Raw genomic sequence first — 26708 nt, 5'->3', positions numbered from 1 at the left:
TAAATCTCTGCGGTGCAGTTGACTACCCATTTACTGAAGACCACTTTTTAATATTGAGAGAGCTAGCCCTTCCTTGATATTGCTGAAAACTTCTCAGAGTGTGTTTGTAGAAAGAATAAATGCATTTTCCTTGCCTTTTTGAGCTTAGTAAGAGTAATCAGGAGCAGATGTGACAGGTATTCAGCAGAGTGTATTTGAGTTAATTTAATTAACTTACTGGATTCATACACAGTGGCATAATTGAACTGTGGCTCTCTGCACTGTTACACTTAGGCATGTTTCCAAAAATGGTAGGAATTTTAGTGATCAGAAGCTGAAACCATGAAATGAGAATTCACAGTTTAAGTGGGAGTGCAAAACGTTTTTCTTTTCAGTTATGGCATGCTTCATAGACTCACACTTTTCTCTGCAGAAGGATGGGATAGCCAGTAGAGTTCAGCCTTCTGACCCTTCAAGAACAGGAACATGAGCCAGTTCTGCTTTGTCTAATACATCAGTCTGTCACAAGCAAGTGCAAGAATTGTTTTGAATATCAAACTTAATTGCTCTCTATGTTTTCTGTAAACCAGTAAAACAGTACTAAGGGGGAAAAAATCCAAGTTCAAAATACATAATACTCTGGAAAATTAGATTCTGTTGGTTGATACTATTCCATTTCATAAGTTTAAACCAGAGCTGCTATTTTAGTTGAATATTTAGAGCTTGCATACTCCTGCTTTCCTCTTAAATACAGTGTGTTTTCTCTAATACAATTAATTTTATGCAATATTATTCTTTATATCTGCTTGAGCTCAGGAAGCATGAGGTTTTTTTATTTCAGTAATGAAGAAAAATGCTTCAGGATATGTGCAAGGTCTGATATGGCAAGGGGGAAGGGGGAAATTGGTAAGTCTGCAGTTTTGTAGTCTCTGTTTTTTTCTGAAGGGTTGGCATGGTGATCAGGTTTGCTGTAGGGGACTGTCTCCTAAAAGCTGTGTGCCATAATGTTCCTATGTCATTGCCATGGCTGAATGGATGTATTTGTGGGCTTGTTTCCAGTTGGGTTTTGGTAGATTCTTTTGTTGTTGTGTTAAAATTTCAACAGTTGGGTGCTCTAAAAGGCAGATGGTTTGTAGACTGTGTTCTTATTTGGAATTGGAAGCAGGGATAGTTTAGTTTTCCAATAAATAATTCTTCTGTTTAATTTCAATTTCAATATAAGTTGAAGCACTTTCTTTGAGGAAAACGCTGTAATTCCAGTGCTCAGGACCTCTATTTTTTTCTTCAAGAGTTGATTAAGTCAACATTCCTGACAAACATGATGATTTCACTAAATCAGTATTTTCCAGTAGAAAACTACTCCATCAGAAATTTAAMCCAGATCTGGTAGCTGGGAACACAGACACTGCCAGATTTCTTAACTTTTTTTCCCCCTAGTAGCTTCACAGGCATTTAAATAAAATTGCTGTTGATTCTATGAAGTCCATATTTTTTTTGGATTACAAGCCATCTTAATGAAAGATTTCATTACTTAGGTGTTGATGCCAGAGTATTCAAGGCACAAATTCAGGTATAAGGTTTTATAATTCTTAGCACAGGCAAATTGAAGAAAAGAATTTTCCATTTACTGATATTAGCAAATGGATTTTAATACCGTTTCAAAATTAATTGTGTTTGTGATGCTTTTTGAACATGTATGCGTGTTTTTCAGCAGGCTCAGCTTTAAGCTATAACCTGGATGTGTTTGGGGCTAAAGTGAATTAAAGCAAGAAAAACTGAGTCAGGACTAAAGATCTGGATATCAGAATGTCTTAGTCTCATGTATATACTTTGTAGGTAATATTACTGATTAGTGCTTGGGAATTTCTATTTAAAGAATGAGTGAGATATTTATTTCCTGTAATGTGGATTCACTTCTGTAAAAAAAAAAAAAAGGACAATCAGAAGTGGTGCTGTTGCAGCTTAAACAGTAGAGATTTAGTAAATTACTTCATTTCTAAAACCAAAATATCGAGAGGTAATACGCTTTTTTTGCATAGGCATGTTTGAAAAGGAAGCCCTTAGTATAMTGGGGTAGAGCAGCTACCTAAAAGCTCTTTAAGCTTGAGTGCAATGATCCATATAATGGGAAACATTAAGTTTGCTTTAGCATTTAACCCTCTAGTATTTCCAAACACAGGAGCCAGTTCTGCAAACACTTGATAGATACTTCAAGTCTAACAGATGAAGAGTTCCATATGTCTGTCACAGGAAAAAGCAGAACATTGATTTGAAGGAGTCCTGGGCTAGAAAAGAATTCTTTCTGAGTTAAGTTGAAAGTACTTGTGCACACACCTGTGTATGGGGATCAAGGTGGATTTAGGACTGTTAATGTTTTCCTGGGGGGAAAAAGTTAAATACAAGAACCTCCCCCCACCACCACTGTGTTCTCTGCTCCAGCATCATAATATGCTTACTTGATTTTAGTAGTTTCTCAGATACAGTACTTATCAATCAAGGGAACTTATCAATTGAGAAGAAAGGAAGAGACATAAAGGGGAACTTTTCAATGGAATGTTTTCTGAGATAATGTGGGTTGTGAATATTGATGCCGTGTGACAGGATGCTTTCAGTAAGTGGAGGGGATTTAATGTGGTAGATATAATCATTTTATCACTAGCACATGATTGGCACTACTAAAGTGCAGCCTGGAGTATTTCAGACAGGAGAAAGGAGGTGAAGAGTTTTCTTAGATTCAGAAATTAGAAGTACTGAATATACAAGTAATGTTCTTTGACAGTCTCAGCTGTGATGCTACAYGTTTCCATGAAAAGTCATAAGAAAGTGTCATATTCATTCTTACAGTTTTTTTACACTGGAACTGTTTCCCAGGAGGTGATAAATGTGATCCTTGGCACAGTGATAAGCTGAGACCCTTGAAGTACCCCAGTGTCCCTTTSTCTCCCTTCCCATTCACAGGATCTGCAGCATTTGGCAAAATAYCATAAAATTTTAGAAGCCTTTAAAAATGTCAGTATCTTTGGGGTTCCTAACACCGGTATCCAGTAAGAAAGTAGCTTATGGAACATTATTTCCCTGAAGTAATTTTTGTAGCATATTCTGAAGCACAGACTACTGCTGCTGTAGTGTCACATTGAATTCCTTCAGTCTTTCAGAGCTCAGTACATGGCCTGCACTCTACTGCCTATTCCTGCCCATTTTCACCCTGCCTTTTGCCTCAGTCCTGCTACCTCACATCTACCAGTTCTATACCATCTGTCATCCATCATTTTACCTTCCATACTTAAGCCTTGCAGCTAAGCAGCTAAATTAATCTTTCTTTGCCCCTCTCCTCTTTCTAGCAATTCCTGTTACTGCCCATTAATCAATTCTGAATTCACCCCTCTCCATGTTTATTGCTGTGTATTTTCTTTATGTTGCTTATCTGATATTCAAATTACAAGGTAAAGACTTTGCCTTTTTGTTTTGTGTAAGTACACAGTGTGCTCAAAATGTTCMATATAGTTTCTTGCATTACAATGCRKGAGCTTAAGGTGTCTAGAGATAATGATATTAAAAATCTTATTAAGGGGATAAATGAAGGARACCCCACTTATTTAGTCTGGTGTTAGGTTTGTTTTGCATTTATGTCATGCCAGTTATGCCAGAATTAATTTTTAAGGGGTGTTTGTCATAGGATAGATCAAAATAATGATTGGAAAGAGTTATATTTTATCTGAAAGCTTTGACAGYTGTTTCCTGGTCATAATTGAAGGGGAGGTTGTATTCTTTGTATTGCGCACTGTGGTTCCTTCATAATAACTGAAGGTAAGTCATATTTAAACTATCTGAAGATTGCTGGAATATTCTTCCCATTCACATATTAAAGAGTGTCARTCACTGAGTTGGTTTGTTGGGCTTTTTTCCTCTCTGGTCTGATTTGAAGGACATGAGTAAAGGAAAAGTTGACCTTTGTTTCTGTGTATTTTTGCAGACTTTGCCATCCAGAGATGCYTCCTTTCCATATAAAACTCAGTTGCCATGCGTAGTGCCAGCCTCCACTTTAAGCAGCAGYGAGTACAGCACAGAATCTAAAATCCTGGATTATGTGCAAGAGCTGGACTCTTCCTTCCATCCAGTCTTATCGTTCCCTTCAGGTAAGTAATGCCATGACTCTTAACAGTCATCTCTAATGACTTGTGACAGCTGCAGAGGTTATGGACTAACTTGTCTTTTTAATGATTTTAAGAACTTAGTTTTCTTAARCTTTGCACTGTCAAAATACGTGAGTTTAAACTAAATTAAAATCTTRACTTGATTCTGACTTTTGAAAAACACACCTTCTAGGTTTCCCATACCAGCAACGTGCTTACAACCTTCACAGACTGGTCAGGAAAAAGGTGTGCTTGGGTGTTTCATGGTGTGTCTGATTGGGTCAGTGTAAGTCCTGTAGAGATGGTGCTTTTGTCAACACACTGCCATACTATGGTTGTGTTGTTTTCATAAACAACTTTCTTTAGCAAAATACGTTGCAAGTTTTTTTTTCTGTCACAGTCTAAGACACATGAGTCTTAGACTGTGCATAAATATATGTTTAGTGCCCACTCTTGGACCCTGCCCTCAGTCCTCTCCTCATTCTGAATATACTAGCTATTAAACCTATTTCTTACATTGATAATTTTTTTTCTATTAAATTTCTCTTCATTCYTGTAATTTTTTTTCCAGAAAAGCTTTTCAGAGAGACTTTTTTCTTAAAGCCTTCCTGCCTTACAACAGTGGGTAAATTCCTTTCCACTTGAAATGTTTTGCAGGCTAATTCTGCATTAGAATTCCCATCAGGAAATAAATTACATTGCCCTGCTGTAGACTTTTCCTGAGAGATAGAGAAGGAATGTACCTTGAAATTACCTATAGGCTCCCAGCAGTAASAATTTCCAAAAGCATTAATTACTTGCACCCAAAAGGCTAAACTGAAACCTCTTCACATTACAAGAAAAGTGTACTTGTGTGCTCTCYGCTCTGCTGGATTTTCTGTAGGACCTGTTCAAGAAGGAAAATCCCAGTCTTATTCAATACCCTCCAGAAAGGTATTATTCAATACCTTTCAGTCCTTATTGCTCATAGGAGATATTGAATGTTTTGGATGAATCAATGCCTAGACCTCTAGTGATGATTCATAATTCATTGGCTTAGAGGTTGCCATCTTTCTAATACAGACCCTGTTCTTGTGGATTTCTGTTTTTTTGTTAGATATTCCTCTTCACATATACTTTGAAACATTATTAAGGAAGGACGACATCAAAGGAGAACCTGCTGATACCTCATCTTTGGCAGGGGAGTTTAATCTATCTGCTGACAATGGTATGTAMAGCAAAATATTTTAGTATTTGCAAGGTGATTTTTCATTCACTTTTCTGCCATGAAGAGGTTCAGTTTATAAAATCGTCACAAAGCAGGTTATCAAAGTACCTGCCTATGTAGGTAGAAGAGGAATCTCTTCCCAGACCACAGTGTCAGGTTCTCCTGTATTTCTCTTTTATTCCACTGAGATGATCCCACCAGAGCTATAGGAAGACACTAATACCATTGGGGGGGGGGGCCTGACTGCCAAGCTGTTGCTATTTGGATTCCTATCAGAAGTTTGGGAGTTTTTCCACTATAAATAGTTCAGCAGTTGAGATTTCCAACAATAAATTGTACCAATGGAAAATAAGTTCTCAAATTGATACATGCTTTTTCTGTTGTAGACTGTAATCATCGTAATGTTTCTGTCAAACAATGGAGCAGTGGCTGTTTGTCTAATTCCAAATCTCAGTCAGTGTTAGGAACACCTGACCAGCTGTCAGAAGGAAGAAAGAAAAGGCATCTAAGTGAGACAGCAGTAGGTAAGAGAAAAATAGCACTACAAGAAGGCACTTCATCTTTTAAAATAAGTACTGTGTGAGTATCACTAGGCTCTGAGTATTCACTTTGTCTCCAAAAATGACAYTATTGTGAAACCTATGAAGAAATGGACTTAGAACACCACTAAAATAATTTGCCATTTTAAAGCATAGTAATCATCTTTCCTCTTAAGTGTATATACCAAACGAGACAGGCTTCTGTATTTTTTTTGAGTACTCTTAAAGGAAACTGCTCAGCAGTTCAACTATGTTCTTCTAATAGTGGATGTCATTCTTAACTTGGCAATTCAGTCTATGTCACTGACTACTATAAAAAAAAYCCTTTTGTATTATTTGTTAGGTCAAGTGCCCAGTGAAGCATTTACTGTTCCTGGAATCTTTGTTCCACTATATTTCATTTGTTGTGTACTGTCATTTGTRGTTTTGGATCCCTTCCAAACTGTTAAGAGGACTTGTGGATAGCCAGTTCTTACTGTGATTTTACCCTTGTTACCTCTCTATTTTAAGTCACTGAATCTCTGCTTCAGCACTTGGTAAATTAATAGGAAAAGCCCTGAAAGTTCCATAGAATAATTTGATAAAGTAGGGATAAAAAAATTAGCATACCACTGTAAAAGTAAATGGCATCTTACTGCTCCAGGCTGTTGGAATGTAAAGCCTAACAGATTCTGTTACAGATTCATTTATATGACTATTGGAAAACCTTGAGCAAAATTCTTCGCAAGGCATTTAAAGAAAATAAGACACTGAGCGAGAGGGGAAACTATATTAGTTTAAAATTTCCCTTAGGAAAGAATCAAAAGGTATAAATGATCAGTTAACATTGTGGAAAAACAAACTGCTGTGCATATCTGGGTAAAACTGACAGTGTAATCTTCCACTAGAGGTGGAGATCACTGCAGAGATGATTTGCTCAAAAATAATGATCTAGGATTAAAACAAACTGCAAACCCCACAATTCACACCCCCAAACCAAAATCACCCAATTAATTAGAAAGTTACAGGAGAGAGTAAAAGCTGTTTGGAGTCCCTGTGAAATCTGCCTTGGATTTAGGTGAGGGTTGTCCTTTGAATCTTTCTCCTTATGCAGTACAGCCCTGCCTTTGCTGTACAGCTTTCTCTAACACGCTGTGCCTGTCTCCAAGGGGGTGCTGTGCCCTATCCCCTTTTACCACCTGTGATCCTGTTTTCCATGCCACCACTCCCCTGACCACTTCCTGCTCCCCAAGAGGTGGATGCTGACACAGTGTTTCTCACCGTTTCCTTAAGTTTAGTCATGAACACTGAGATCAACAACWGGAGTTACTTGGGAGCAATAGTGAGAGAGAAAATGTCTTGCTAGAAACCTTTTGAAGTTACATTTAATCTTCTGCCAATAGTATTTAGGTTTTTTATAAATGGAACCGAAAAAGCAATCTCTTGTCATGTGGATCACAGTCTCGTAGTGCCAGAAAACTGTTCTGTGGTGCATTCATTACTTAGGAGCACAAGTTCTAGCTTATTAGTGCTCTGAGTGTAGTATTACATTTTTATTCCTAATTTGGGCTCTGTCTAGGAGAAATTATCCATGAGGAAGGTCTGCCTAATGAACAAGGCCAAAAATAAAAGCTGTGTGTCAGGGAGTTGCAGAACTGCCTGGGAGATGGGAGTTCATGACCTTGACCCAGCCTGTGTAATACAGTCTTTAGGATCAGTCTTACCCCTTTTTCCATGTTGGAATACACTGATTCTTGTTTGTTGATATATTAAGTCTTACTTCTCCTTTCTTACTGTAAATTAAGTTAGAAGGAAAGTAGAACAGGTGGTTAAATTCTGAATCCCCCTAAATGCTACTTATACTGGGACTGAATTTAAAAAAACAGGAATTACAGTTTGTCTGGAGCAGTGAATCAGAAGAAGAAACTGCTGTTAGTTTGGAGATCAAAACTAATTTTGCTTGTTACCCTTGCTGCCAGTTTTATCATTTATTGAGGAAGAAACAGGGAGAATTTATGACAGCTCCTGAAAAAAAGAGTCAGGATTTGCCTATATGAAGCTAGTTCCATGAGAAGAAATCCTCCGTAGAGTAAGAGGGATGAGTTTTGTGGAACAACAATTACAGGATGAGTAGCGAGTGTTTATTTAGATGTACTTTTTTAGTATCCAGTAAATTTTAAGTGGCTCACTGTGGGCTTCCAGAAATGACTTTACTATTACTGTATGGAAAAATATTTGCAGTTTAATAGCCAAACAGCCGGTATGTATTGTTTATTGCTATTTTTTATGACAGGCGAAACTAACGCTCGGTTTGAGACATTCTCCTTCCAACATGCAGAGCCTGAGTCCCACAGCTGTTTTGCTGCCACGAGCACTGTCAGTACCATGGGTCGGCCTACTCACAGCACTTCATCACAGGTAAACCAAAAATGTATCACTGTCTCAACTGAAATATCAACAGAGAGTTGTGCAAATTAATAATCCAAAGTCACACACCTTTTACATCTAATTTATTGTTATATGATAGTGCAGAGCATTTTTACAGTGAATGAAGTGGATTACATTAACTAATTTATTCCAGATTGAGTACGTGATGTTTCTAAAATAGATGCTTGTAGAAGAATTTTGCAGATCATATAACTGGAGTGTAAGTTTGATTTATCAGCATTGTGGTTGTTTGTTTTTCAAATTTCATTAAATACGCCATGACTTAYGTTCCCAGTTTTACACTAGGGCTCTTATGACCCTTTTTCTTGATGCAGCTCTATAAAATGGCCTCATGGGGAAAAACAGTCACAAAATTTGTTAACTCTCAGTTTCCCTATTTAAAATCTTTTGTGCGGAAATACAGGCAAAATCCCTGGTATATAGATTTGCTGAGGGGCAGCAGAACTGAGCTCAGTGAAGTCCCTRCAGAAACACACTCTTTTACTGGAATTCATAGAAAATTCACAACAGCATTCAGATATAGGTCCCATGGTTTTGCTAAACCTAATGGTGTACCAGTTCTCTGTAAGTCATCATGTTTTAATGCAGAGTTGAGTTTAAATATGTGTCGCCCATAGTTCAGACAATGCACACTCTTTTATTCCATTGAGTCAACCATCATCAAAGAACACATAAATGAGCCCTTCAGAATAGTCTGTTTCCATTAAATTTCAGACTGTCTCCTTGTGAAGTTGTAATGTTTCTCTGCTGACATGTATTTCCTGTGATTTGAGATGACATCCTCTTCTGATTATATTATTCAGCAYAACTCAAGGAGGAGGTTGAGAAGTGAAAGCTCCTATGACATAGACAACATTGTTATTCCCATGTCGCTGGTGGCACCGTCAAAGTTGGAGAAACTACAGTACAAAGAAATCCTKACTCCAAGGTTTGTTCACGACTACCTTCATTACAAAGATAGCAAAATTACATGAGAACATTAAATAGAATATMATTAACATGGAGTTAAAATATTAAGGTATGGAGGTATAATATTAARATGATCTTTTCATGCACTTGGGTTTTTTTAATCTTTGCACTTCAGTTCAGGTGACTGAAGTCAGGGAAGACTGGACAGCTGATAGCACAGGGGAAATAGTCTGATATACACAGACAGGTGGAAGATGCATAGATTGGCTAAAAATAGAAGTAGATTCGTATCATCTTAATTGTATTGAAGATCATGGCCTTTATTATATCATAAAGGCTGGCAAGCAGTTACTAGTTATTTCGAGATTGCTTTCTTTTTTGTGTGTTCAGAAAAAAGTAGTAAACTATTTTCAATTAATTGAATGCATTTTGCATATATTTTTTAAATTTAGCCATGCTGATACAGTAGAATAAGCTTATTTCTTTCCATGCAGTGTAGGCCTATATTCCATGAYTCTAGAGACCTTCTTCTTCTTTGTYKTAGAAAGAGAACATCTTTAGATTTCTAGAACAGGTTAATTGGTCTCCACTGCTTAGTTCAGTGTTTCACCGGCACATTGCCTGAAGTGCTAAATGCACTTGTTCTGTACTTTAAACACATAATATATATTTGCTTTTATATTGTTTTTTAAGTTAACTGTATTCAATAGCTCAAAGACTGTGTTAGGAAAAGGAAAGATTAGGTACCAAGCTGGGAAAGGAAAATATAGATTTCAGTCATCTGTTACCAGCACCTTGAACTTAATTTTCCTTATCTTATTTCTAGCTGGAGAGTTGTTGAACTTCAACCTTTAGAAAAATCTCAAACAGATGAAGAAGAGGTAGGCTGTATTTTAATTAAACCATTAGGTTTATTTAAAGTAGTATATATTTGGGGTAATTGGTGCATACTTTCTGAAATCACTGASTTCATACAWATCCCACTAAGTTTCAAGTTTCAAAAATAAAGTATTATGTATCAGGTTGTGAAAATGTGTCTTACCACTGCAGTGGAAGATAGAAAGGCAAGTATACCAKYCCTTGTTCATTGTTTGTTTGGCCCTTGTGTCCCTTGCTGCTGTGCAGTCAGCACACCCAGAGGGTCACTTAGTCAGGCTCTGCTGCCCTGCTCCTGAGCATTGTCATGCTGCCTCTCCCAGTGTGACTGTTTTCAGGGGCCACCTGCTACAATCCTTTCWCTCATCCTCACCTTCCATGGCCAGTTCCTATAGCATGTTGCTCATCACACGATAATTAAGCATCTTGCCTGGGAGTCCAGCAAATTTCCTGTTATCTTTTCAGCGTTTGTTTTCCTGCAAACCTCCTGTTGGGAACAAACTTCTCTGCTTTGTCAGGAACAACATAATCTTCAGCATTTCCTGCCTGCCTGTTGAGCTAAGTTTGCATATTGTGGGCTACTATTGCTTCCTCCAGACATAAGAATCTACCTTTTTCTTCAGGGAATGTCCATGGGTTTTGCAGCTAGTGGTCCCTTTCTCCCATAATCAGGGGTTCGAAGACTGGTCTCTAGGCTGGTTTTCTGTCCTTCCAATCTTTTTGTGGCTTCTTTTCCAGAAACCTGTCAGTTTTGCTTTGGACATCTCTAATCTCCCTCCAGTCTCTGCCACTATAACCAATTTTAACTGTAGGACTTGTATTCCTGCCTTTATCCACAATATCTGTTCGTGAGCTGCTTTTGGAGGGGATCTCTACAAAAGTAGTTCAGGTGCCATAGCAGTAGAAAAAGATGGCATTTAGGTAGAAGGTTATGTTAAGCTCAGTAAACAAATCATTATGTCACTCCCTTGGGRTAGAAAATACACACTCCACAAAGACATGAGCTTCCTCAGAAGTTTACTAGGTCTGTAGCTACCTTCTCCATAACCTTTCCTTTAGGAGAGCATCATGGTCTCAGTTCCTTACCTGGTGTAGTTGCACTTTTTTGGCAACATATTCTTCGGCTGGAAGGAAGAGAAAAGCTTACTGTGCCCCTGCCTTTTCCCTGCAATTGAGAAATTCTTGTGAAATCTGTGGTCAAATTTATGTCACTTCCACCCACCAATTTCTGGCTTAGTGCCATCTCAGCTAGCAGAATACATGCCTGTTCTTCCTTTGTAGCAAGATGGTCACATTTCACACACAGTAGAACTCTGCTGCAAGAATATTTCATTAAATCACTTGGAGAATAACTAGTAAGGCAGCAAGGGCACACTGCTCCTTGAGTTAATTTCTCTCTTTGTCCTGGTACCTGGGGGAGTGAAGAATTACAACAGTGATTTGTATTCAAGGCTTCAAAGGGATATGCTTGGATTCGGTGGATTTCTTGTGTAGATTTCAGGTTCCATAGAGATGACGTGTCATGCTTTTAGTGTCTTCTGCTGAAAAGACCTCAAGGTATCTCTCTGAAACTCATGGGCTAATGTCTAAATTAGTAGCCCTTCCAGTACATTTGTGTTTGGCATCAGTCCATCCTATATGATTCATCATGACCAGGAAATAACTTGAGTTAACCATACAGCAGGTTTGCCTCCCGCTGTGGTGCACTGCTTCTGTATTGTCTGTAAAATACTGTGTAGAATGAGAAGGAGAGATGTCAGACAAGAAAAACATGCTAAAGATGTTTGTGTAAATCATCCTTTGCCAGTTTCCCCCCTTCTTTTGGGATCATGTTAATTGGTTTGGATGTTTTTCAGAGTACTAAGAAAAGGTGATTGATCATAATTCTTCCACTTCCTTGCTTTAGCTTTGAGCCAAATGACATTTGCTACTGAGTAAGTTTGTAAAAAAACATGAGAAAACAACACCATTACCTGTTGGCATTTTCTGACACAGACTTGTGCTCTGACACTCTTGAAATTGTTCCATTTGCTAAAGTTAAGGCAAGCTTCAGTAGGTCATTCATGTARCACAAGGGAAGGCAAAATATACTTTCTGCTTTTATATAAAACGTTATTTTTCTTTATTTCACTGTATAGTAGCCTATGGTGGTGTTGGAAATTTTACATCTTTAAAAACKTTTTGTAGTACTACATAATAGTTTCTTTACTTCTTTATCTTCTGCATAGCCAAACTTCAAAAACTTCAAAATTGTCCTTGTATCTAGTAGTAGTCAGGGATTTCTGCCACTGGATAACTTTTTMTTTTCTCCTTCCTCTCTGTCTTCTTTGTTTAGAGGCTTTCAATGCAACAGCCTGTATCCATGCAATAGACTCGCACCCAACATTTGCCAAGTTACAAAAAAAGTGGGGTCCCCAATTTGTCATGTTCCACATGAGMCACACTTCCAAGCATGGGAACTCAGCACTTTCTGGGAATCAGGCCTATTCTCTGTGACTTTCTTTTGAATACAAAAAGCTTACCTTTTATGGATGCATTTTTGTTTCTGGAAGTTTTGCCTTATAAGAACAAAATTGGCAATGCAAAAGTTAATCTACTCTCTATGTCTGCTTTATTACTTGCTCTAAAAATACATGCTAGAAATAGAACATTTGAGTTTCCTGGTTTGCATGTATGAATTTGCAGTYTTACTGCTTTAAGGCATGGGAGGGTGTAGCACAGATTTTCCTGTTTTATTTTGGTTTTTATTTGTTTTGTTCAGGTTAAAGTTTCTGGAAAGGCACAATTGTAATGGTCAGATTTGTTTTTTAGTTTGTAGACMTTTGTTTTAGTAATGACAAATTATTTGGAGTAATTCTGTGTGTGGTTAGTTTTGYGTGTTTCCATGGCCTGTGACTCAGAGTTTCCTGTGGAGCCAAAGAGTGAAACACAGATTTTGTTGTTTTGAGAACCTTTCAGAAATATTCCTGGTGCTATTCAACATTAATGCACAGTAGTGTCATGGGGGGCATCCAAAGCTTAGTTTTCTTTGAGTAAAATCATTAGACATGCCTCAYAAACAGGCCTTCCCCATAGCCTTTTTTCTCAACATCACTGCTGGATTCATCCACTGAGGAATGACACTTCCTTTCTTATCTTTCAAACTAACCTTAGTGGGGAAAAATAACAAATTTCTCCTGTTACAGGACTTCAAATTAACCTAAAYTTGTTAGAGGAAATACATAAAAGTATTACAAAGTTGGGGAGGGGCGGAGGGTGTACTGAACCAAGTAGAGAACTTCTATACTGATGTCATGAAATTTTTATCCATAGAAAAGAGAATAATTTTTAAATAGGAAAATCTAGTGTTCAAAAGAATAGAGTAGACTTCATTTTAAATAAACAAGTAGCTAAATCTGCTRTCACCAGCTATGGAAAACATACAAGGCTTATTTCTGTATTTTTCAAAACTCCTTGGAGAGGAATTTCTGAATGGAAGCTTGTTAAAAATGAAATTTCTTCCCAGCATGAAAAGTTTCGGTMATTTGCTAAGAAAAGTATTTTCAAATTCTCAAGTTTTTCTTTCCAAATGTGCTTTTGTTTCCACTTCAAAGGAAATTTGAGCACAGAAAAATCCTGAATTTTCCCAGAGGAAATAACACTTTTGTAGTTCATAAATTCTCACGTTCACACTATACATCATTGACTTTGGAAAAAGAGAATGTGAACTGAGATGCAGCCCGTTCTGGTACCCTCCAAGTGACAGAGCTGGTGGATTTCAGAGAGGGGGAAGCCCATTAAGTTCATGTGCCCACTGAGTTCATAAAAGCCCATTAAGTTCATGAAAGGAAACCAGCAGCTAACAAAGMAGTTTAACATAAATATAGAAAAGCAATGAGGAGCCTTCAGCAAGGAGTGATGAGATCAACAAACAAAGCAGCCTGCTTGTCTGAAGGTTGTTGTCAAGTGTTGAGCTGAGGAGAAACAGGGGAGCCAGTTGTACATATGGGTCTGGTGTCTGATTCCAATCAAAATGAAGCCTTTGGGATCATATTAATTGGTTGTGACACTTTGCCATGATATCCATGATGGCTAAGAACCAGAGACTTGATACAGGGATGGCTTCCACAGAAACCCAACAGGATGAAGCCTTTTCAGCTGGCAGTGACTCTATGGCAGTACCTGGCACTGCAGCGAGGACCATGCATTTGGTTCTCTATTTTACAGACTCAACTGGAAGATAAATAGTGTTACTTGTATAATAAACACTGAGGATTTTGCTTTAGGAAAAAAAAAAAGCAGTTTATTTTTCATGACCGCCCTGGTTATTAGTATTACTCTTGTCTAGAACTGGTCTGGCAGTGCAGCTTCACAGCTGCTATGACCAGGAATAGTTCTTTCCAAGAATTTCTCTGCTTTTGATTTGGGAGTAGCTGGCATAAAATCCATGGCTGCAGCACTCAAATGCTTCTGCCATCCTCAGCTTTTTAGGTGAACTTTGAATGATTTGGAGCACTTTGAAACAACTGCAAGCTGTGCCGGAGGGGTCCAGCCAAGAGCTCCCCYTGCCATAAGGGGAGTGAGGGGGAAGGGCAGCAAAGTGTTCCTCAGCCAGTCCTGGCTAAGGAGCAAACTTCCTGGTATGTTGTCACCAGAGAAACATAGACTGTACTTTCACAGTGAAGGTCAGGTGCAATAGTTACATCTGTTATCTAAAAAGCTGGCTCTTAARCAAGCAGAAGGTTACTATGAGCAGGTTAAATACTTGCTTGGGGTTGGTTTAAGCTGTACTGRGATCATGCAAACCATTGGGTAAGAAATAGTCTCTTCAAAACAGAAGCCATTTTCTGTTTGGTTTCGCAGGAGGAATGTGGCATCTCAGGTTTGCCAAGTTCCTCTTTGTGGAGTTATCAAAGTYGCTGCTGATCTCAAACCTGGGAAATCCTGCTGCCTCACAGCCTCCTCCTAAAGYAATCTCTCAAAACTGTTGGGATTTTTGCTTAAGTACTTTTAACACTGCCTTGATTTGCAAATGAATACTTGTCCTTTTAATTTTTTGTCTCTCACAATAGAGAAAAATGTGTTTGTTGCATGGAGGGGGTACAATTTCTATATCCATTCAGGTCAACCACARACATGTAAAGAAGTAAAGCTAGAATGGCAGCATCTGGTACATCAGAGCTCTTGTAAGCTGAATGCTTTAAACATACCTCTGCAGTGCAAGCATGCATTATGTTGCCTTCTCTTGTTTGTTGAATAGAACGTTGCAGAATTGTATGATAGTGATTGGTGTTATTTCTACTGATGTCCATAATGACAGCAAGCTCTCCCTGTGCCTCGTTGCAGGTAGAAGACCTGTCAGACAAAGCCTTCTCCTTGCGTCACACAAAGTACGAAGAAAGAGAGCGTGCGAGGTGGTCACTGTGGGAGCAAAGCCGCTGGCCCAGGAGGAACAGCAGGCAGGTGTATTTGCTTTGATGGGAGCCTTCCTATTGAACCTGGTGTGGGTTGTGGTTCAGCAGTGTCAGAAATGGTGTCACAGAGAAGTCTGAAAATGAGGGCACCCTTCATTAATTAACTCCTCAGGGACAGTACCAGGTATGTTTGACTTTGTGGCTGGAGAGGGAAGGCAGTGCTGAGGCATGCATACTTACAGAAATTAGGCAACCTGGTGTTACTGAACAAACATTATTGAACGTTACTGTCTTTCTCCTTCACAGGACACAGAGCTCTGCTAGACTGTGCCACTCCCAGATACTGTGACTTTAGCCATTCAGTRTATCATGAGCCCTTCACTCACCTGACTCAGATGAAACTCCACAGCATTCAGAGATGTGTTACTGAAGGCTCGTGGGCTGTACCAAGGGCCTTACACTTAGAAGGTCATTGTGTGAATAGTTCATTCTCACAGGCTTGCCATCTGGTGCAGAACTCATTGGATTTAAATACAACCACTAAAAGTCTTGCAAAAAGTAGTGTATATTGGAGCAAATGTCATAAAGCTGCATCTGGAGTTTGGCCCTGGGAAAATGAATTCAATAAATCACTTTGCAAGCTGTCAGGACAAAAAGCAGCCTATAAATGTTGGGATAACTTTTTCTGCTGCTTATYATATGCTTGTGTTTACTCTTGTCTAAAAGTGAACGATTACATTAGGAATAAATAGTCAAAGATCGCTTTATTTTTAATGCAGGGTAAAAATAGAGCTTACCCATRTTAAAGGACTCTACTTTAAACAATCTTGAACAGAAAAGCTCCCAGCTTTATGAAAAATCAAAAGTTCTATATGTAGCTTAATTATGAAACTAGGAATTCCTCAGTAAAACCTTAGTGCTGCTTGAATTCAGAAGTAAACTGCTCATTGACATGAGCAAGGTCAGGCTTCCACCTGGCATTTCAGACGCATGCCACTATTTTATATTTAGTTCAAATTTCTATTAAGAATGAAGTCAAAATTTTTAATCTTACTACATTTTTGATTGCTTTGGAGTTGAGTCCAGAACAGAAATGGTAAGAGAAAGCCCAAGGACTTGCCTCTCAAGTTGCACTGGCACAGTGCTGACAGTACAGTTTGGACCCTACAAGTTCCTGTGGGTGATACTGCTCTCCTGAGTGGAACAACCTGTGGCTCACTGATTTCTCTTGTCCAAGATCACAGTTCTGGTGCACAAGTGGAGCAAGGCACAGGAGTGGGACCAGTCACCAGCTGTCTGCAGCCAGTGTGCCTGTCCCACCCATTTTATCCACTGAGCTCCCCACACRGTGCTTTGCTTTGGCTCCAGCCCACAAGGTTGGCAAGAACCACACCACTCTTTGGTTTAAGCAAGCAGAAGAGAGGTAGCATGTATGGGGAAACTGAACACTTTGAAAAGAAAATGTGAACTGCTCAGGGAAATGTGGAAGGGCAGGGAATAGCTCTTAAAATTTGTTTCTAATTCTGCACTAGATCTTACAGCAAAAATGCTGATGGTCGACACAGCCAGGACCCAGTGCAGAAAGACCACTGCGCTGCTGACCCTGCTCCTGACCCAACTGCGGAAACCCACAGCTCTGTTTGTTCAGGGATGGCACCACACTGCAGGGAGAGTCAGGAAGAGAAGGTGGGTGCTTGCAGTAGCTTCCAGGCCTGGTCAGGTCTTCAGTGACAACAAAGAAACCTCAAGATACTCTCCTGTCTCACTGATCAGAATCTCAGGGTTGTCACCCKAGTTAATGTGCACTGAATGTAGTGCTCCTCTTTAGAATTACATTGCTATGCCTTGTAAATTAACCCAGATCTGTCAACAGGTAAAACTTTCATTGCTTAGAACACATGGCACATATTTTTGAGGTAAGTATGGAAGGGCTGTTTTCAGGCTATGTTTTTTTCAGGGATGTTGGCCAGGGTTCCAGATAGGCCTGGCCACTAGGGGGTCAGGTATCCTAATGGTCTGGCATTGTGGGAAGGAGCCTCCTTGTCTATTCACAGGTAGGTCTGTTACTAGTTCAAAACCATGTGCAGCCAGCTTACATCCTGGTGCCTAGCAGTGCTGTATATGTTCTTTATCTGAAGAGGCCTGCAAAGATTGTAAASGAAGACACTCATTTGTTACTTGATAGCAGATGATTCTGCAGAGAGTTAATCAGTTCAGACTTAACTGAAATCCCTTTTTATTCTCTTTCCTCTTTTYCACCCTCACTCCTACTCTTCTGCTTCCTTTCAGTCTGGGCTGTGGGAACCTCGAGTTTTCCCACTAAAAGATGAAGAGGTAGAAGCTTTACTGTGCCAAGATCAAGTGACGAATSAGACTGAAATGTCAAGTGCAGCTTTCCCCAGTGACTCTCCCTGCACTCCAGGCARACCCACTGCTTTGCCAGACAATGGCTGTCCACCAAGAAAGCAATCTACCCAAGAGTCAGAAGACTGCAAAAGCGTTTGTCTGGGAAGCAACAGTATGAGAAAACAAAGGTGACAGGGAATAATGTGGTTCATTAAGAAAGCCAATTATGGTGGAGAGAAGTGTAAGGTAAAATCTCTTGTTCACACAGCATATGACAGCACAATTCAAAACCTTTATGTTAGCTGCATATAATATATTTTCTTTCTTGCTTTGTAACAGGCAGGATTAATCCCAAAGACAACACTTTCTTCTTCCTGAACCCCAAGAGAAAGTAATTATTTCAAGCTGGAAGTCTAATATTCCCCATGTCGGGAGTGGGCGCACATAAATTGCTGGCACTATTCACTTTCTGTTGTCTTATTGCCACATTTGTCAATAATCATCCTTTTCTTTGGCTGTTTGTTTTCAAATGCATATCTGATTTTAGTGGACTGTGGTGCAGCAGGAGATGCTGCCTACCTTATCCAACAACTTCAACTGAAAACAGAAGAAAAACTACTTGAAAGCAGCGGGGATAAGCGATAGCCTCAGATTATTTTCCTGTGTGCCATGACCATGAGGCAAAAACCTGTCAAACTGCGTATATAAGAGTAGGTGAGAATCYGCAGTTCAAATGGGCTCTGGAAGCCTTGTATCTAGCTGAAGTGCTGTGGTTATCTCTCAGCAGTGCCAGGRCATGTTTCATATTGATGTCCTCAAGCAATAAGGTAGAAGCAACCCACTCCATTGCCATAGGTGATGTGTGTGACACCCGGAAAGCAGGGTCTCTGCTTTGGGCCTGTGGGGAGGGAGAGACAGAAGGGAAGAGGGGTCAAGTCAAATCAGTGATGCAGCCCATGGAATATTGTGGTTTGGGTCATCTTACTTCTTTAGTCCTTCAGTAGCTGATGAGGCTCATAATACTTTGCTTTAATATGTTAAAGTCTTGTTCCAATTTCTGTACAGTGCCTTGTAAGAGTCTCATAAGTATGCCAACATTTGGTGACTAACTGGAAAGGAAAAGATGATTGATGCCTTGAAGAGCAATAAAAAAAAGCCCCAAAGCTTTCCATTGTGATTCTGGATAGATTTTCATTTCCCACTCACAGTGAAAAAACAAAGGCAAGTTGTTTAAACTTGCATCTAAATAGCATAGCTTGGAATGTATCTGCAATCCCAAGAGGTATTAACAAAGATTAAACACTGAATGTAGGTATAATCCATCAACAGGCAATTTTTCTGTGTAGGACAGTTGGAGGCAATTTMATAGGAGTCTCTGTTTTTCGTGCAGTTTTCTTCCATATGTACTATCTGGAATTGCACTGGACAGATGACCCAGTTTTAGTGTCAGTTTATTTTTTTGGTCAAAATGACAGGAAATATACACTGGGCATATGCAAACAGTTCAGTAAAGTTTCAACACTACAACCTATTGCTACATTGTAGTTTATTGCACATTCTGATTATTTTTTTAAACACTTTTTTAACACTGGTTTATCTTAAACTTGAATCTTGCCTCAATGTCAGATACAATGATCTGTGATGCAAGGTTGATTTTTTAATTAAAAGTTATTTCTATATATGTTGTATATAGTCTGAATTTGATGACTTTCTAGAAGTGAAAAAGTAGCAGCAGTACTTCSTCTTGGCACAGAGCCCTGTTTGGCCTCCGAATGGCTTTGCAAACCCACTGCAGCTTTGCTGTCRTACTCACATGCTGTGAGGCCAAGGGCCCCTTCTACGCCTCAGTACAGAGGTGTGTGTTGCCCTCCCTCTTGCCCTGCATGTGCATCTGCTGCCAGGAAAAGGTTTCTAGAATCTTTGTCTCAGATGTTTTGCAGGTCTTTTCCATACCCGTGTCTACTCCTGGGAAGCCTGATCTGATCAGCTCTCACCCAGCTTTATTGTAAGGTCAGGCCTTCCTTTGTTGGCTGATCCCTGGGGCAGTGGGAGGAGCTCCTGTCCTTGGACAGACCAAGTAAAYCAGCCAGCCAGCCCCGCTGCCTTCCATGTCCTGAAAGTGCTCTCAGGAAATGGAAATACAGAAGGGTTACAGAAGGGTTTTTCTTTACKGGAGGGTGGAAAGGCAAAGGTGTTAAAAAGGAGGCCAAAGACCTCCTTTTGAGACACCCTTGTGTCATAGAAGCTGCGTTACCCCAATCTGGTCAGCCTGGGGAGCTGCAGAGCATTTCTGCACTGCAATTCAGGTCCCAGCTGTGGTGCCAAACCATCATGTGGCTGCAGGGTCAGCCCTGGTGCGGGCTAAAGCAGCTGCTGGSYACCTTGTCCACTGCAGGGGCTGCARAAGGTGGATAATGGTTCRGACAAGGGGAAGCATGTTTGCTGTGTCCAGTCTTTCATGTTCTTGCCAGCCCTTGTGGGAACCAGCTAGTGCCTTGCGAGTCAGCAATAAAAAGGATAGTTAGAGAAAGGCCAGGCAGGCATGAGACAGAAGCAAAATATCCATTTGGTCATTACCCCAGCCCACCCCTGGCAGGAATCTTTTCTCCAAMACCTGCCTCTCAGCTGGCTAGGCCTTTGACAGCAACCTGTGGCTGCTGGAGCACGGTGCCAGAGCTGTTCCTCCTCCCATGGTGCCAGCATGGGGCTGCTCCATGCARTGGTGGTGCACAGGGGCTCTGCCATCAGGTGAGCAGAACATGTGTGTGTGGCAGGCGCAGGCCAGTGGGAAGGGGGCCCAGGAACAGGCTCCATTTGCTTTCCCCCATTACCTGCCCCCCTCCACCATTCCTCCATCTGGCAGGGCCAGGTGGCAACGCTGCATGCACAGGGCAAGGTGCTTCTCAAGAAGCTAGAGACCTGTGCTCTGCCCTCCCTGACTCCACTCTATGTCTTGGCTCCAGACAAGGAGGCACCTGATCTTTCAGCAGCYGCATTTCAGTACTGGCACAGGGTTAGAAAACTTGCTTATTCCAACTTGGTTCCAGGACAAGCCCTCTCCTTTCATTTTTCCCTGTACTGCATGCAGCTGGAATCAGCACTAGTACTCTGGTTTACTGCCTGCAGCCCATGTCTTGGCACAGCTGGGCTCCCACCTCCCGACGTCCAGTTTTACATGAACACTGGTGTCATGAGGAAGCTGTGCCTGTTAAGGAAGCGGGCCGAGAGCTCACAGCCAAGCTCATCCTTGAAGCCATAAAGTGTGCAGAATTCCCTGCTGGTTTTCTTTCCTTTTCAAAGTTTTAAACAGAAAATAAAACCCCAGAAACAAAACCCAACCTCTCTTTGGCTGTTAAACTATGAAAACAGCTGTTAGTGCTGTTCTTATTGCTGTGGCTCAAGGTATTACACAGACTAACTGAAATACCRACTTAAAACATAATGCAGCAATTTSCCCCCCACACACACATGAAAGTGGGTGTCTGCAGCTGCACAAAGCCCGTTCCCATGTGCTTTATTTACTATGTTCAATTGAGGCATTTTTTTAAGACCACCTATGTTCTGCTTCCTGCTGCTATGAGGGTTTAAAACGCTTCATCTCTGCATCCAGGACCTTAATGGAATGTAAGTACAAATATGAATTTTTAAATTCTAATTAAACTAAGCTCTCTGTGTGTCTCCTGCAGTGTTTTATCTCACTCTGTGGGCTGTACCACCCTGTGCAGCAAGCCTAGCCTGACTTGGCTCTGTCCAAGCTGTTTTCATCCCACTTTCCAGGTCAGACAGACCTGTGCAGTCAGATCACTCTAGAGTGCTCTAGACCACATGCCTCAATACCATAGGCTGTGCTCTCCCTTGTTGCTGAAACCTTATCAGAGGATTGCAACATCAAGTGAGCCTGGGGTTTATTCAGCCCTGGGGAGKCCATGCAAGCAGCTCTCTGGGTTTTTGTGTCAGTACTCAGTTCCACTCCTGGGACTCTGGGCTTGTTACTGAGTACAGGAGGACAGGCCTGAACAGGCTCCAAACAGATCACTTCTGTAAATATACAGAGGTGAGAAAATCAAACAGTCTTAAGCATTAAAGAAGAATCATCCATTACTATCATTTCATGGATGTGGTCACTAGCAGATTTAACCCTGTGTAAAAGCTGCTGCAGCAGGAGTCACCTGCATATACCCACCTGGGTGGGATTTAGACAAAAAAGCAATTAAGTAATTTTACTTGATGGATGTTAAATCTCTCCCACAAGACTCCCAACCCAAGAGTCAATGCAAGTGCAAACTTACCAGCTTTGAAACAACTACAAAATGGCTACAAACCTGAAAACAGAGAACATACCATATGGTCCCACAAAGCCTAGTAGCACCAATTAATTAGCACAACTTGGACRTCACCCACAAATTAATTAGGAAAAAAGCAGAAATTACCTTTCAATCCAGCTTACACTCAACTGCAGGAGATTAACATGCTACAGCTGTTGTCCTGCTTTCAACAGCATGAAAAAACAGACTCCACATCCTGAACTAGCATTTTCGTAGCAGCTGGTGACTGTCCAGCCTGCACTTTAGCTACCRGAGCCGTGACTGTTTGTCCATGCACACATTAGACTACTGTGGCTCTTTCCAGAAGCATGAATAAAGCTACTCTAACACACACACACACCACCAACAGCCCTTGGGACTRTAGTCTTTCAGGACCAAGCCTGCTTTTGGAAAACCTCTTCTGAAATACCTCTCAGTATAGTAGGTCCAGACAATTTCTCTTTTGCTAGGCCCCAAATGGGGCTGCAAGCRGAATCAGGAAGCAACAACATTTGTTCACCTAAACCACAATTAAACACTAAGAAAAAGTAGTAGTTCAGGCATTTGAGACACTTGTCTGARTGTCTGAACTAGCCTTAGCTCCTCCTGCTTACCAAGGGCAGTGGCCCTTGCTGCGGGGCCCCAGGCTCAGAAGGGCGGCACCAGCTCTAGCACTGCCTCCGCAGCTGCCAGGTGAAACCTGCCTGGCTTCCATGCCAACACAACAGATCTGACTTTGGCCCTGTGGCAACAGCCTGACTGCGGCTGCTGAGCCACCTGGCCTGGCTCTCAGGGCAGCAGACTGTTTGCAACCCTTTTGTAATTGCAACTTAAAGGGAAAAATACCACACAATACCATGAAATTTTCAAGAGTCAGCCATCCTAATTAGAGCCGTGGGAGGCGGGTCTATCTAAAAATTGCCTGCTCAGTCTTCCTCAAGGGCACTCTACCTCATCTTTTATGTGCCTAAACAGGCCAGGCCTGTAAACAGAGCAAATTGAAGGAATGACAACTATTTGGTTCCACAAGCTGTTTTACGGACCCATCTCCAGGCATTTCAACCTACATATATCTGCAGCATTTCGGTATGTTACCATCTGAATCATTTACTCAGACATACATACAAACCAAGGAAACTGCGGYAAGACAAAGGTTTTTAGTTATTTTGAAGAATATTAAAGCACCATTCTTCCTAGGAATTCCATCACTTCCAGGAATTTCAGACACAGCTGTCTTAAGTGACTATTTGAAAGGTAAATGAGAAGATATCCCTACTTTGTGATCTGGTAAAGATGCTACACTGACTTATTTGATGCTTGATTTACACAAGTCAAGTACTTCTATGCAATAGAGACAGTACTGCTGTTAGACAGAAACATTTCTACCATCAATGGGATTTTTGTAGCCCTCTTAAGCTGCATTTTCCCCAAACTTATTCCCAAACCCACTAATTTATGACAGCTTGAAGAACTTACCACACCAAGGAAGGGGTGTTTAATGCAGTAGTGGAAAAGTTTTGTAGGAATGCGCAGATCAAATGACAAAATACAGACAGCAGAAGGCAGTTTATCTGATTAAGAGTCTTCCACAAGAGAGATTCTTGTGGCAATGCTACACTCTTCTAGCAAGCAACAAATTGACTGTAGTTCAATCCAGACAGCATTAGAGGTTGTGCCACAAAATCAGCCTCCAAAAAATCAAAAGACAGGTTCAAACCATTGCATTTCCAACCCTGAAAGACAGCCACATTTCACACTGCTGCTTGCTTCACTGCAGCGAAGGCATGATTCCTCTGTTCAGCAGCAAGAAGTTTATGTAGTTGGTGTCCATCCAGCCCTCCCTTAAGCACCAGAAAAGGGTTCTCCTGCACACCCAGAGCCTTCTGGAACACGGCTTGGGCAGATCTCATCGATCCAGACTGCGCTTCTGGGCTGCTTCTGAACACACATTCCTGAGCAGGTTGATCACAGACCTCGGGTCTGCGCTCTTCATAATAGCACTGCCAGACACGATCATATTGGCACCTGCCTGGAAGATACCAAACACCTGCTGAGTCACACGGAACAGAGCCACCACACAGAGCTTGCTTGTAAAACACTGGAGGTTGTGAATTCTCGACTGGTGTGCAACACRTGGAACACAGGTGACATACCTCTTAACTACAACCCCAAACCAAGTTCAGAAAAGACAACTAACTCTTCCCCAAATATGCAATTTCTCCACATTACACCAACATATAAGAAACAATCTTTTCTACCTTAGGGAATGTTTCAACAAGCACTATTATAAAAAAGGCACAAGATTAGATCTCAAATAGATTATGGTATTAAATGTGTTTTACTGTTCCCTCTAAAGAAAATTTGTCCAAAGCCTTATTTTCTGCGAGTTGGTAAGTCTCTCAGCACAGACTGGGAATGCTGCTCTGCTGCAACCCCTTACCTCTGCACACTTATGGATGGTGTCRGGTCCAACTCCTCCATCTACTTCTATATCCAAGGAGGGAAACTGTGTCCTCAGCCACTGAACCTAAGGAGTCACAYAAAAAGGTGAGCACTGAGATCCACACTGAGCTGCCACCCCACAGCTTACACATCTAGATAAGGTTTATTTACTTCACCATTATACTTCCCTACTGTTAATTATCTTTTAGCTCAATAAATAACAAAAGAGAAATGTAGTTTACCTTTGGMATCATGTCTTCCATAAATTTCTGCCCTCCGAACCCAGGTTCTACCGTCATCACCAAAGCCATGTCTATCTGATTGGCCCAAGGTGCCAAATGTTCAACTGTAGTGCCAGGCTTGATGGCCAAGCCAACCTGTAGGGAGGAAAGACAAATCCAAGTGCACTTTAGGATTAGTGCACCTCAGAGCAAGACTGGCCTGAGCTCAGTACACACTCCTAGGAAAGTAATTATGTGTCTGTGTAATGGCAGAAGAACAGGCTTCTTTATTTAAAAATTACCAATTTTCTTCACTAAAATTGAAGACTGACTTCACGCACAATGTGTTAGGGCTGCATGTACCAATCTCTGATCACCATTAGTGGCAGCAATGAGTTTTTCATAAAATCATGGAATCAAATCCTGAGTTGGAAGGGACTGACAAGGGTCATGAAAGGCCACCTCCTGGCCCTGCACAGATACCCCACCAACCCCACCCTATGTCTGAGAGCATTGTCCAAATGCTCCTGGAGCTCTGGCAGCCTTGGGGCCATGACCATTCCCCGGGGAGCCTGACCACCCTCTGGGGGAAGAACCTTTTCGTGATAKCCAACCTAAACCTCCCCTTACAGCTGCAGGTCGTTCCCTCGGGTCACCGCAGACAGCCTGCCAGCAAGGCCGCTATTACTTAAGCAGAGCACAGCGTGTACTCCCCTCACCTTCATCCCATTCTCCCGAATATCCTTTATCAATGCCCCGGGATTATCCGTCGCTTCCAGATGGAACGTGTATTGGTTTGCCCCAGCGACTGCCATGGGTTTCACCCACTGCTCTGGCGCGGCCACCATCATGTGCATGTCTGGAAGAGGAGAGCGAGCGGCCAGTGGCGCCGAGTCCCGCTGCCGGAGGGACAGCGCCCCGCAGCCCCCGCCCCTTACCGAAGAAGGGCTCCTGGCCCAGCCGCTTGCGTAGGCTCTCCACGACGGGGTGGCCGAAGGTGATGTTCGGGACGAAGTGTCTTGGGGCCGAAGAGAGAGACGCGCCCGCCCGCAGGTTAGCCCGGGCAGACAGGGAGAGGCGGGCCGCTCCGCCCGCCCCCCGCGCCCCCGGCCCGGCCGCTCCCGCCCGCCCCCGGCGTTACCCGTCCATTACATCCAGGTGCAGGTAGTCGGCCCCGCAGTCCAGCATGCGGCTGCACTCGGCACCAAGCGCCGCCAGGTCGCTGTTGAGGATGGAGGGACCGATCCGACACCCCGACGCCATCGCTGCTGCCGCGGCTCCTGCCGGGACGGTGGGGGGGCCGAGCGGGCAGGGGGAGGGCTGAGGCGGTGCCTCCGCCATCTTGGGGCCGCGCCTCCGCCCGCTCCGCCCGCGCTGACGTGCCGAACCGGCTCCAGCAGCACCGCCCCGGCCGCGCCCTCGGGCCCAAACTGACGGAAGTAATAATAATAATAGTAATAACTCTTGTCTAAGTGTTTTTAAGTTCCCAGCGAAGTGTATTTTATCCCCCCAAAAGTAGAGTGCCAGCCCCACGCCGGGCAGAGCCACCGGGCCTGCGGCGGCCTCCGCAGCCTGGGAGCGGAGGGGTAAATTAACAAACCATCGCTATCCCGGAACAAAACCGCCYTTCGGAGCGCGAGAGACCGACCGTGTTACGCAAGAGGCTCAAACACAGAACTCTGTCCTTTGCCGTCGTTCCTTTGTATTTAATCCTCGGGACAACGTTTGCATTAAATGCTGAGGCAGCGGGACCGACCGACGCATGGACAAGACAGGCACAGGCGGGCATTGCTGAACATGACATGCGCTTAAGGCCTCTAACGCTATGTAAAGCAGCATCGTTTGTCTTCACAGCAGAAATACGCCAGTTCTGGTACAGAGATACTGGAGGAAAGCACAGACCAGCTAAAGTACTTTGTATGCACCTCATCA

The 26708-nt window shown here is 41.9% G+C and overlaps 2 protein-coding genes across 4 annotated transcripts in view; one reads left to right on the top strand and one right to left on the bottom strand.

Annotated features, from left to right (window-relative positions):
- The window catches only part of KANSL1L (KAT8 regulatory NSL complex subunit 1 like), a 60023-nt gene extending 40076 nt beyond the window's left edge, over nucleotides 1-19947 (top strand). For 2 of the 3 annotated variants that reach the window (XM_057389864.1, XM_057389862.1), the window contains exons 7-15: nucleotides 3953-4115; nucleotides 5209-5319; nucleotides 5706-5843; nucleotides 8131-8255; nucleotides 9089-9213; nucleotides 10021-10075; nucleotides 15396-15508; nucleotides 16996-17149; nucleotides 17753-19947. In XM_057389864.1, coding sequence (XP_057245847.1) covers nucleotides 3953-4115; nucleotides 5209-5319; nucleotides 5706-5843; nucleotides 8131-8255; nucleotides 9089-9213; nucleotides 10021-10075; nucleotides 15396-15508; nucleotides 16996-17149; nucleotides 17753-18001 — 1233 coding nt within the window. In that variant the 3' untranslated portion in view covers nucleotides 18002-19947. The remainder of the gene's footprint in view (nucleotides 1-3952; nucleotides 4116-5208; nucleotides 5320-5705; nucleotides 5844-8130; nucleotides 8256-9088; nucleotides 9214-10020; nucleotides 10076-15395; nucleotides 15509-16995; nucleotides 17150-17752) is intronic. The other variant, XR_008967035.1, reaches the window with a different exon arrangement.
- Nucleotides 19948-23660: 3713 nt separating this feature from the next.
- RPE (ribulose-5-phosphate-3-epimerase) lies at nucleotides 23661-26137 on the bottom strand. The gene is given in 7 exon segments (XM_057389865.1): nucleotides 23661-24142; nucleotides 24554-24640; nucleotides 24798-24932; nucleotides 25496-25635; nucleotides 25715-25834; nucleotides 25837-25918; nucleotides 25920-26137. Coding segments are annotated over 7 exon segments (885 nt in total). The 5' UTR covers nucleotides 26118-26137; the 3' UTR covers nucleotides 23661-24019.
- Nucleotides 26138-26708: the final 571 nt, after the last annotated feature.

Source organism: Malurus melanocephalus, unplaced genomic scaffold (assembly GCF_030028575.1).
Source record: "Malurus melanocephalus ecotype Western Australia unplaced genomic scaffold, MMel_1.1 scaffold_20, whole genome shotgun sequence".
NCBI classification, from domain to species: Eukaryota; Metazoa; Chordata; class Aves; order Passeriformes; family Maluridae; genus Malurus; species Malurus melanocephalus.
Note: the sequence above shows the minus strand (reverse complement) of the source record. Positions and strands in the feature narration are given on the sequence as shown.